The 13285-nt window shown below is 38.7% G+C and overlaps 1 protein-coding gene across 1 annotated transcript in view; it reads right to left on the bottom strand.

Annotated features, from left to right (window-relative positions):
* DNAH12 (dynein axonemal heavy chain 12) overlaps window positions 1-13285 on the bottom strand; it is a 399320-nt gene that overhangs the window by 100685 nt on the left and 285350 nt on the right. Inside the window, exons 52-55 of the mRNA XM_066351331.1 lie at window positions 9048-9188; window positions 6165-6406; window positions 3027-3174; window positions 1947-2092 (exon numbers count right to left, since the gene is read on the bottom strand). Of these exons, the coding sequence (XP_066207428.1) occupies window positions 1947-2092; window positions 3027-3174; window positions 6165-6406; window positions 9048-9188 (677 nt within the window). The remainder of the gene's footprint in view (window positions 1-1946; window positions 2093-3026; window positions 3175-6164; window positions 6407-9047; window positions 9189-13285) is intronic.

A 13285-nucleotide genomic window follows, 5' to 3' on the forward strand; every position in this document is an offset into this window, starting at 1 on the left:
CAAGTTTAGATTATCTATGTAACCCAGGAAACTCCAAGCTGGAAAATTAACATGTATTGGGCCGAAATTAGGCCTGGGATTTCTGGAAGAAGTAAGGACAAAACACACATTACAGCTGGAGCAAGAGCAAAAGAAACTCAACCCCAGGGTTGAAGTGTGAAGCAAAAACATGTCTTGGGCTAAAAACATTATACCTTTACCAACCTTTACCAAGTAGGGATCTCTTACTTAGGAGAAGGGTGAGAAACTCCTGTTCAAGACCAACCACAGGCAGAAGGCAGAATTAAGCGGTCCTAGGAAGGAGGGGCAGAAAGGCTGGAAAAGTCCTAGCAGGAAGAAGGTCCATACGCACAGGGCCTTTTTGAGACTGTAAGAACCAGAACAACAGAGAACTCTCACCCTGCCGTCAAAACAACCCAACCCAGAGTGTGTACTGAGAAACAGTAATCTAACTCTAGGCTAAGAGCAAAAATGTAGACAGAGACCTCTCTGTGCTAGAAGTTTGCCTTTTTTTGCATCTTTTAATGTGATAAAAGGTAAGGATCTAATTTAATCTATGATATTTTTATAATGGTAGCCATTTACACCAGCACTGTTTATTGAGTTATCAATCCTTTCCTCACTGATTGTAATGTAACTTTAATGTACCTCATATTCCAAAAGAATACTGAAATTTCCATCATAATTTTAAAGATAGTGAGTGTAATATCCTATTCTACCTTTTATTTAACATAGTAATTAAAAACAAAGATTTGAAAGTTAAATTGCCTGGGTTCAAATTCTGACTCCACCACTTATTAGCTCATTTATCTTATTAAATTTCAAGTTACTAAATCACTCTGGATATCAATTTCCTCATCTGTAAAATGAAATAATAATAATACCTAATTCATAGGAGTTTGTGAGGCTATAGGGCCCTTACAACAGTACTTCATGAACATAAGAGCTCAATAGTACCTATCACAGTATGTTTGAGATATGGCCCCATGAAAAACTTTTAAAATTAGAGGACAATGTGACTAAATAACTATTTATAGGAAACTATTTCTCCGATGAGAGTAATTTTTCAAGTTTTTAGAAGTAATATAAAATGAAAGGATAACAATAAAAATCATTTGGAATGTTCATATAATTATCACACTACAGATAGCAATTTTAAAAGTTACCCACAAAATAGTATAACTTATAAAGTTATAGTATCTTAAAAATGGGTAGAAATACCTAGTTAAAATAAATACATTGAAAAATCAAAAACTGGAAACAGTTCATGTGTCCATTAATAGGAGAACGCATAAACAATGACACATTCATACAATGGAATACCACTCAGCAACAAAAAATAGGAACATTATGGTATGTGAAAGAAATCTTGCACAAAAGTGTATGTATTGTATGATTTATTTATATGAAGTTCTAGAACTGGCAAATTTTACCTATGGTGGAAAATAATCAGAATAATAATTTCCTATGATGGGTTGAGGGTGGGGAAATACTGAGAAGGGACATAGGAGAACTTCTTGGGAGTCATGTTCTGAATTTTGACAGAGGTTTGGCTTGCACAAGTGTATACTTTTGTATACACTTTTTAAAGAAGTCATGGAATAGTTTTCTTAAATTTTGTGTATTATATAGTATGAGAATTTCACCTCAAAAGAAAAAAACATAAAAAATATTGAACTTTGATTAATGATATACATGGCTGAAGTATTGGGGAAAGTATATTCATGCCTGCAACTTATATTGAAATGCATTAAAAAAGGATGTGCTGATAAATGGATAGAGGGATGGATAAATATTTGATAAAGCAGCAAGAATAATAAAATGTTAATTTCAGGATGTAGGAGGTGCCATATGGGTGTTTACTCTAAAATCCTTTCAACTTTTCTCTATGTTTGAAAACTTTTAAATAAAATTATTGAAATATAAATATACTTTATGTTCCTTACCAACGCCTGGAGTTATTAACAATCACTCCATTGTCCACGGAGAAGGCATCTGTTGGTAATCCAGCAATATTCCAAGCTCTAATTTTTACTGGTTCACCCAGGGTCTTACTCAGTGAGAACTCCTCTGAACATGGGATTTTTTTCTCCTGTAATAAATAAACAAATATCTGATGTTTTCTTTCATCTTGTTGATTGAAATATTTTTAAAATTAAAATATTGATATGTCATTAGATATTATTTAATAACTGTAAAGAATAGAAAAAAGTGAATTGAAAGTTGGACTACTATGGAGATAGATGTAAATAAAGCACAGCATAGGGAATATAGTCAATAATATTGTAATAACTATGTATGGTATCTGGTGGGTACTAGACTTATGGGGAGGAATATCTTATAATTTATATAAATGTCTAACCACTATGCTGTACACCTGAAACTAATATAATATCAAATGCCAACTGTAATTGAAAAAAAATTTTTTTTAAATGTGAAATGGTCTGCCCAGTAATGGTGCAGTGGATTGAGTGTTGTCTCTAGATGCTAAGGGCCCCAGTTCAAAACCCGGAGGTGGCTGGCCATAGCATGGGCTCATCAGCTTGAGCATGATATCATCAACATGATCTCAAGGTTGCTGGCTTGAACCCAAAGGTCACTGACTTGAGCCCAAGGTCGCTGGCTTGAGCCCAAGGTCTCTGGCTTGAGTAAGGGGTCACTGGCTTGGCTTGAGTTCTCCAGTCAAGGCACATATGAGAAGCAATCAAAAAACAACTGAAGTGAAGCAACTAAGTTTATGCTGCTCATCTCTCTCCCTCCCTCCCTTCCCTTTCTGTCCCTCTCTTTAAATAGAATAATAATAATAATAATAAGGAAAGTAAAACATAAAAAATAATACATTTGAAAAAGAAGAACATTGTACTATGGATGTACTTGACTGATCAAACAAAAAGGAAAAAAAGAAAGACCTCACAGTTTCAGTTATTTCTTCTCTTCTCTGTCCTTATTATCATCCTTTCTCCCAAAATACTCCAACTCATACTTTGAATATTCTAAAAAGAAACTTATGAATATAAAACCATTACCTTGCACAACATGCTCCAATCTTCTATACATGTTTGTCGAAAGCCAGAAGTAAAAGCACCGAGGTAGGCTATTACTCCTGCCGATACCAAGACATCACCAGTCAAATTTTCATATACTATCTGAAGGTCAGCTGCAGCTTGAGACCATCTGTGAGATAAACCAAAGGTGAAATAACCTCACTATAAAGAATTATGGAAGCTAAATTGAAAGGGCAAGGGGTTTTTAGTCCAAATTCTATAACAAAAAGCCATGAAATGTTGGGCACTTGCTTATCTAAAAATGAGGAGGTTAGGTCTCTTCTATTTCTAACATGCTCTAATCATGCATATCTATGTTATACAAATGACAATCCACCTTTCACTATTAGAATATTAGGCAGGATTTGGCCCTTCAGAATAAGCAAAAACAAAAACAAAAAAACCCAGAGCCTTTTGTCTAATCATTTTCTTCAGGATGATTTGGTCTAGTAGTGGTTCTGCTGTTTGTTTCAGCATTTATTGTTAGTCTGTAAAACATAGGAACATTTGTAATTCATTACCCAAAATTACATTTAAGTTGTATAGAAGCTGACATACTATTGTTAGGGTTAATGTTTTTCCATTTAATGAAAACTTTACAACAAAAAGTACATTTCAAACCATCTAATCTGCACTATAAAGTCAAAGGCATACCTTATCATGCTATTCATTCAACAAATATAATTAATAAATCAGATAGCTGGCTGGCCAGTACAAATAAATAATTAGAATAAAGCTAACTGGATTTGTTAGGTCAAGCCAGTTATATCTTTTATGAAATAAATGTCAACAAAGTTAGCCATACATCATCCATTACTCCACCACATTTTATTATGAAAAGTTTTGCACATATATGTAAAACTGGAAAGAATTGTACAATGTTCATTTGCATACTCACAATTTAGATTAAAGTTGATCATTTCCCTTATTTGCTTCTCTCACTCTCTTTTTAAAACATTTGAAAGCAAGTTGCAAACAACATCCTTTGACATGGATATTCTGTTTGGATAAGCCCAGCCAGGTGCCTTAGAGAATGTCCCACATGTTTAACCAGCCATTTAAAAAAACAGTAATCTGAGAACACGAATAGCCTCAGCAATCTTAAGAAAGAAGAATAAAGGGGGAGGTATCACACTTCCTGATATCAAGCTATACTACAAGGCCATTGTACTCAAAACAGCCTGGTACTGGCATAAGAACAGGCACATAGACCAATGGAACAGAACGGAGAACCCAGAAATTAACCCACAGCTCTATGGACAACTGATATTTGACAAAGGAGGTAAGGGCATACAATGGAGTAAAAACAGCCTCTTCAACAAATGGTGTTGGGAAAATTGGACAGCTACCTGCAAAAAAATGAAACTAGATCACCAGCTTACACCACTCACAAAAATAAACTCAAAATGGATAAAAGACTTAAATGTAGGCCGTGAAACCATAAACATCTTAGAAGAAAACAGGCAGTAAGCTCTCTGACATCTCTCGCAGTGAAATATTTGCTGATTTATCTCCACGGGCAAGGGAAATAAAAGACAGGATAAACAAATGGGACTATATCAAACTAAAAAGTTTTGCACATGGCCCTGGCCGGTTGGGTCAGCGGTAGAGCGTCAGCCTAGCGTGCGGAGGACCCGGGTTCGATTCCAGCCAGGGCACACAGGAGAAACGCCCATTTGCTTCTCCACCCCTCCACCGTGCCTTCTCTCTGTCTCTCTCTTCCCCTCCCACAGCCAAGGCTCCATTGGAGCAAAGATGGCCCGGGCGCTGGGGATGGCTCTGTGGCCTCTGCCTCAGGCGCTAGAGTGGCTCTGGTTGCAACATGGCGACGCCCAGGATGGGCAGAGCATCGCCCCCTGGTGGGCAGAGCATCGCCCCATGGTGGGCGTGCCGGGTGGATCCCGGTCGGGCGCATGCGGGAGTCTGTCTGACTGTCTCTCCCTGTTTTCAGCTTCAGAAAAATGCAAAAAAAAAAAAAAAAAAAAAGTTTTGCACAGCCAAAGACAATAAGAACAGAATAAAAAGACAAACTACACAATGGGAGAACATATTTGACAGTACTTCTGATAAGGGGTTAATAACCAAAATTTATAAAGAACTTGTAAATCTCAACACCAGAAAGACAAACAATCCAATCAAAAAATGGGAAAAAGAAATGAATAGACACTTCTCCAAAGAGGAGATACAGATGGTCAATAGGCATATGAAAAAATGCTCAACATCACTAATCATTAGAGAAATGCAAATTAAAACCACAATGAGATATCACCTCACACCAGTCAGAATGGCGCTTATCAACAAAACAACACAGAATAAGTGCTGGCGAGGATGTGGAGAAAAGGGAACCCTCCTACACTGCTGGTGGGAATGCAGACTGGTACAGCCTCTGTGAAAACAGTATGGAGATTCCTCAAAAAATTGAAAATCAAACTGCCTTTTTACCCAGCCATCCCACTTTCAGGAATATACCCCAAGGACACCATAGAACTGTTCCAGAAGGAGAAATGCACCCCCATGTTTATAGCAGCATTGTTCACAATAGCGAAGATCTGGAAACAGCCCAAGTGTCTGTCAGAGGACGAGTGGATTAAAAGCTTTGGTACATATATACTATGGAATACTACTCAGCCATAAGAAATGATGACATCAGATCATTTACAATAACATGGATGGACCTTGATAACATTATACAGAGTGAAATAAGTAAATCAGAAAAAACTAAGAACTATATGAACCCATATATAGATGGGACATAAATATGAGACTCAGAGACATGGGCAAGAATGTGATGGTAACAGGGAGTGGGGTGGAGGGGTGGGGAGGGGGCGAGGAAGGAGAGGGAGGGGTGGGGGGAGGGTAGGGGCACAAAGAAAACCAGATAGGTGATGGAGGACGATTTGACTTTGAGTGAGGGGTATGCAGCATAATCAAAGGTCAAAATAATTTGGAGATGTTTTCTTGGAACATATGTACCCTAATTTATCAATGTCACTGCATTAAAATTAATAAAAATAAGATTAAAAAATGAAAAAAAAACAGTAATCATAATAAATATCCAAAGAAAGTCACATACTCAAGCCTGACATTCTTAAATATTGTTAAAATGAGCAGAAATCTGACCTTGATTGTTCTCCACCTAGTCCTCCAATTAGTTTTGAGGCTCTTTCAAGTTTTTTAGCACAGAGTTCCACCTGGTCTTCTAAACGAGCCCTTTCCTCATTTTTCTCAGAAAACACTGTTTGTAAATTTTCCAAATGATGTTCAACTTCAGCCAGTTCTGCTCTCTTCTGATTCAGCAGCTCCATTGTCTCAGCTAAGGATTTCTGAGCTTCTGCTAAGCGGGCTTTCTTAGGAGCCACTACCTGTTTGAGAACAATGTATGCAGCTGTGGTGTGTACCCTGTAAAACTGACATCTCACATAATTCTTTACAGATATTATGGATTAAAAATGTTTATTATTATACATACACTTGTTACTTATAATAAATTATACAAAATAAATATTTTGCCTTAAATCTTACATATTTTATATACAAATAAAATATAAATATTATGTAAAATATATAAATCATTTTGGACTATCACACTATATATATTTATCATATATAAAATGGATAAATTATCGTGGGCTAACAAAATGTCACAATATGTAGCAAAAATAACACAATATACCAAAACATCTCTGCTGCCCAAAACAGAGAAAACATGGAAAAGAATTATAAATGCTTAAAATAGATAAATGTGGGATTTTGTTGGCGGTGGTGGTGGTTTTTTGTTGTTTGTTTTGGTTTGGTTTATTCTTTGCATTTCCAAGTCTGTGATCTTCTTCCCAACCAGGTGAGGCATACATTTGCCTCGACAGAATACAAAAAAAAAAGAAAAAGAAAGCCTGATATCCAGTTTTAGTACCAAAATTGAATTTTCCTCAACAAATCTTGAAAAGCCAATTTTTTTTTGCAAGAAAAAGGATTTTTTAAAGTTCTAATTTTATTATGCTTATTAGAATGTCAAGAAAGGGGTTTGCCGCGGAGGACCCGGGTTTGATTCCCGGCCAGGGCACACAGGAGAAGCGCCCATTTGCTTCTCCACCCCTCCGCCGCGCTTTCCTCTCTGTCTCTCTCTTCCCCTCCCGCAGCCAAGGCTCCATTGGAGCAAAGATGGCCCGGGCGCTGGGGATGGCTCTGTGGCCTCTGCCTCAGGCGCTAGAGTGGCTCTGGTCGCAACATGGCGACGCCCAGGATGGGCAGAGCATCGCCCCCTGGTGGGCAGAGCGTCGCCCCCTGGTGGGCGTGCCGGGTGGATCCCGGTCGGGCGCATGCGGGAGTCTGTCTGACTGTCTCTCCCCATTTCCAGCTTCAGAAAAATGAAAAAAAAAAAAAAAAAAAGAAAGAAAGAAAGGGGTTTGCCAAGCAATATAGAAACAGACTTATGATACAGAGAAGAGACTGACACCTATGAGAGGGGTGGGAGGTCGGTGGACTGGATGAAAAAGGTGAAGGAATCAAGCAACCCAAATTGGTATTTGCAAAATAGCCACAAAGATGCAGATAGCAGCATAGAGAATATAGTCACTAATGTCGAGAAAACGGGGTATGGGGCCAGGTGAGTGCATGGGTCAGCTAGGGGTGACCACTCTGTAAAGTACATGATTTTCCAGCCACCTTGTTGTACATCTGAAACTGGTATGTAATGAAACTGGATATGAACTGTGATTTTAAAAAATGGGGTTTGCAACTTTATTTTTTGAGTGTACTATAAGCCATTTGTAGAAAGAATTTTAAAGATGACCAAAGAGAGTGTGTGAATTTAAAAGAAGGGAGACCTAAGTCTTCTGCCATGAATGAAGCTGAAAGCAAAGAGAAAGGAGGGAGGCAAGGTATCAGACCCAAATGTTCCACTTTCTCTCATATGGGCTGAAACCCTGAAGGGTTAAATAAGCAGATAAAAAGTGGAAAGCTCCACTTTCTACTTTTGATTTTGGAGACCTTGCAGGATACCTCCTTTAACATGAGACAGCTGCATCAGCATTAAAATGGCAGTCTGGAGATGTAGAGTGGGAAGTCAGGAAAGAACCTGAATGTTTTGCCTTCTCTGCTTTATAGAAAGGATCCAGAAGATTCCACACTCTGTGGGTTGAGAACTTGGAGACCTACTATAATGTAAGACTACTATGGGAAGGGACAATATGTTCAATGGAAGGACATCCAAGATAAAATTAATTTTATTTCTTTAGCAGGTATATATAGGTTTACTCCACTGAAACTAACAAAGTTCCAGTTCTCTTCAGGCACATGTACCTTATTAGGAATATCTTCCCAACTGTTACAGCTTGATCATTCAATCTATGATCTGAGATTGTTCTAAGCACATGCTACCATAGATTTTTACCTGCCCTTTTGTTTATCTTTCCTGCTTCTCTATTTAGAATTCTGCAAGCTGTAAAAGACAAGCCAGTGTTTTCCTGGTCCTCTGCTAGCCCAATTTACAAAATGCTCTTAAACCATTCTCTGCTCTCCCAGGAATTTGTCCCCACAGTGTACTCCATAAAAGGTTCCCTATCAAGGCAGGCCATTGCTTTAGAGGCTCTTCCCATGCTCTGCCTCATAACCCTACTTGGATGTTCTTACTTCTAACCCATTGAGTTAATTTTTTAATCTGCCACTTTGCCCTTAAAGTTTTGGATTGTTTCTTGTTTCTTCCCATTCTCATCAAACTCTAATTCTCCTTTGCCCAGGTCCCTATGGGTATATAGGTCATTCTGTCCAATTTCAGAGATCATCCCTATTCCCACGCACTACTACTCATACTAGCTCCAATTGGGTTATATCACATACAAGTATTCTCTTCATCTAGTAGGTACTCAATGTCTGGTGTTTATCCTGTAGCAGGACAAGTTATTTTTGTTAGCACTTTTAGAAAAGTCTTAACTAGTGAACATATGCATAGATTTAAATTTCTGTGAATATTTCAATAGAAAATGGATGTGCTGACCCTCAAAATACCTTTGCAACTCTGTCATAGACTTCCATAGCCATGATCCATTTACACAGACCCTCAGCCGCAGAAGAAGCTTTAGCAACCTTAGGGGGGTCAAATTCAGGGTTTGTTAAATATTCACCACGAATCTTCTGCATAACAGTCACCTACACAACAAAGATTAGGTCTTAAAATTTCAATATATAAAACACAATTATAGGATGAAAACATAATTATACATAATAAAAAATTTTGTATAAAAAAGTTATGTTGTCTTTAAAAACCAGTCAGTACTTTGAGACCATTTTAAAATAGGCATAAGAGATTCTAAGATGGTCACAGAGTAGGCAGATGTTACAACAGCCACCTCTCAGGACCAAATTGGATTACAAGTTAATTTAAGAACAACCATTGCAAAAAACCAACTTTGGATGAAACAAAGAGGACTCTACTATAACCAAGGATCACAGAAGAACCCACACCGAGTCTTGTAGGAAGTGTAAAGACGCAATGGGGGCTGCCCCGTTCCCAGGAGCGAGGGGCGGTGGACTGCCCAGAAGGACTCTCACTGCAGGGAGAGGGACCCTGAAAGGTGGGGTGCCTCAGCCCCAGGCCCAGAGCCCCAGCTTGGAGCACCAGTGACTGGAAGAGGCAAACAGACAGCACTGAGCAGTGAAAAGAGCAGGGTTTCTGTCTGCAGGGGGGAGACAGCTTTTGGAGTGGCAGATTCAGCCTTAAAGGGCCTGCATAGAAAATCTCGCTTGTGGCTACTTGCCTAGGGCTCCAGGGGCGGGAGAGCTGAGAAGACTGGAGTTGCAGGAGGAAAGTGTAAAGTTGGAGGCACAGGGAGAGAAATAGTGATGGTGACCAGAACACCTGTGCTGAGTCATTCTCCAGGGCTAAAGTGGACATATACAGAGGAGGAGCAATCCCTTTGTCCTGCCCAGTCTGGGGAAAGGCAGCTGCCCCACCCCTGGGAATCTCTCCATATGCAGCCAGTGGAAAGGCTCCTTCAGAAAGGCGAAGAGCAGGGGGCAGGTCAGTGACTCAGATTTTCGGTGAGACCTGAGCTACACCTCCCCCCTCCACTGCTGAGAATGGCCCCAACCCTGGAGAACTGGTAGGCAGGCCATACCTCTGGAACACAGAGGCCACACCCTCTGCACTCTTGTGGCAACACCCTACTGAGATATGTAAAAAAAAGTCTGGATAGAGTGACAACTGGGACCAAAGAGCAAACCACGCCCACTGCCCCCCACACTAATTTCTGGAGTTCCCTGCTGGGCCCAGCGAGTAGCTAGCAACAGGAGGGAACAGAAAGAGAAAATCAGATGGAATTCAGACTTTCCTGAGGCTCACCTTGCTGGAGAGAAATAAAATTCGGGTATCCAGCAGAGGTTGAGGGATTAGGCCCTGGAGTAGGAGCCACATTCCTTGTACTGAGCTACAGCCCAAGAGACCTCTGAAGTAGAGGGTCCCACTAACATCGTAGTCCCAACCTCAGCTTCCCTAATGCAACAAATTAGCAATCTGTGCAGGAGTAGATTAGGTGAGGCCAATTGGGCCCACACTATAGTCTTTCACCAGAGGGTTCTGGAAAGATGAGGCAGCTGCAAGAGGAGCTGGAACAGCTGAAAAGCAGAGGCAAATCTTTCAGAGCTTGCAGCTCATACAGAGCTGCTGATAGCTCTAAGCAGGAGGAAGCTGATTCTTATGGACATGTTGGCCCCTCTCACACTACAGAGACAAAAAAACAACCCACACAAATAGCAAGAAGAGCAGCAGCTGATGACAAGTAACCCATAATAGATTATAAACAACATATGATGCCAACCCAAGAAGATCTAGAACCAACACAATTGATAGTTGGAAGCAGAAAACTTAAACCCTAGACTCAAGCTACTTATTCAAACAGCACACCCAAAGAAGGAATCTATATACAGAAAAAATGGGAAGACAGAGAAATGCAACCCAAATGAATCAACAAAAGAAATCCCCAGAAAAATATCTGAATGAGATGGAAGTAACCTAATTACTGGATGCAGAGCTTAAAATAATGGTTGTTAGGATGTTCAGAGATCTTAGAGCAATAATGGATAACAAAATGAGCACCTAACTAAAGAGGTAGCAAGCATCAAAAAGAACACTGAAACCATAAAAAAGAATCAGTCAGAAATGACAAGTACAATATCAGAAATAAAGACTACACTAAAAGGAATTAAAAGCAGGCTGGATGAAGCAGAGTATCAAATCAGTGAGGTAGAGGACAAGATAAATGAAAGCACAAAGCAGAGCAGCAAAAAGAAAAGAGGCTCAAAAGTCTGAGAAAACTAAGAGAGCTCTGTGACAATATGAAGAGAAACAACATCCGCATCATTGGGGTTCCTGAAGGAGAAGAGAAAGAATAAGGGATAGAGAACCTGATTGAAGAAATCATAGCTGAAAACTTTCCTAAATTGATGAAGGAAAAAGTTACTCAAGTTCAAGAAGCACAGAGTCTCCCATTAAAGAGGAACTCAAAGAGGGCCTACACCAAGACACATCATAATTAAAATACCAAAATTAAGAGATAAAGAAAGAATACTACAGGTGACGAGCAGCAGTTCATTTTTAATTGTTGTATAGTATTCCATTGAATGAATATTTCACATTTTAAAATATCTTGTCTACTGTTAGTGGATATTTTGGGTTGTTTCTGATATTTGGCTATAAAGCTACTAAATGAGTTTTCTTCTCTTTATATATCGTATATTTGTGGGCATAAACACTGATTTCTTTTGGGTATGTATCCATGAGTGTAATTGTATAGCTAACTACCATAATACATTGGGGGATACTGACTGAGAGAGGGCACAAAGGTGTCTTCTAGAATGCTAAATGTATACCCCACCTCTATCTGGGTGGTTACTACACTGGTAAAAATTAATTGAGAAGCATGCTTAAGATCTGTGCATTCTACTGTGTATAAGAAGTGATACTTCAATAAAAAGGTAAAATTTAAAAAAAAAAGAAAGAATACTAAAAGCTGTAAGAGAAAAGCAGTCAATTACCTACAGAGGAGCCCCTATAAGGATGACATCTGACTTTTCAACAGAAACACTAGAAGCCATAAGGGAATGGCAAGAAATATTCAAAGTAATGCAAAACAAGAGCCTACAACCAAGACTTCTTTATCCAGCAAGGTTATCATTTAAAATTGAAGGAGAAATGAAAAGCTTCCTAGATAAAAAAAAAAAAAATCCTCAAGGAATTCATTACAACTAAACCAATGCTGCAAGAAATGTTAAGGGGCCTGCTGTAAACCGAGCAAAGGAAAGAAAAAATATCTAGAAAAAGAGGAATGTAGATTTAAAGAATAAAATGGCAATAAACAACTACATATCAATAATAACCTGAAATGTAAATGATTAAATGCTCCAATTAAAAGACATAGGGTAGCTGAATGGATAAGAAAACAGGACCCATTCATATGCTGCCTACAAAAGACTTACCTCAGAACAAAAGATACACACAGTCTGAGAGTGAAGAGATGGAAAAAAGTATTTCATGCAAACGGAAAGGAAAAAAAGCTGGAATAGCAATACTTATATTTGACAAAATAGACTTTAAAACAAAGACTATAGTAAGGGATAAAGGTCACTCCATAATGATAAAGGGAGCAATCCAACAAGAAGATATAACCATTATAAATATCTATGCACCTAATATAGGAGCACCTAAATATATAAAGCAGATTTTGATTGACATAAAGGGCGAGATCAACAGCAATATAATAACAGGGGATAGGAATGGAATAGAGGTAGAGGCAGGGTCAAAGGGACCAGAGGGAAAGGGGAAGAGAGGATGGGATAAGAGAGGGGAAAGGGATTAGTGAAATTATGTATACATAACACAGAGACAAAGAGAGCACAAAGCAAATCCTGGAGGGAAGGGCAGAGGGCTTTGGGGGGAGAGGACAAACGGGGTGTCAAGAGGAACACGGGGGTGGGGGGAGAGGGAGATATATCCGATAGGACACTTGAATCTATTTAAACACAATAAATTTTTAAAAAATAAAATAGGCATAATTGTAGCAGAAGCACAAGTCATTTGTGAACAAAATATGCAAAGTATTACAGATAGTGAAGCAAAATGTTTCTTCTAAAAAAATAAAGACTTCTGCAAGTTGAGAAAACATGAACACAAGAGAAAAAGACAATTTAACATTAATAAAGTTCAAATGAAAAAGAATGCATTATACTTTGTTTCACATAAACTTGTGTAT

Source organism: Saccopteryx leptura, chromosome 10 (assembly GCF_036850995.1).
Source record: "Saccopteryx leptura isolate mSacLep1 chromosome 10, mSacLep1_pri_phased_curated, whole genome shotgun sequence".
In the NCBI taxonomy this organism is placed as follows: Eukaryota; Metazoa; Chordata; class Mammalia; order Chiroptera; family Emballonuridae; genus Saccopteryx; species Saccopteryx leptura.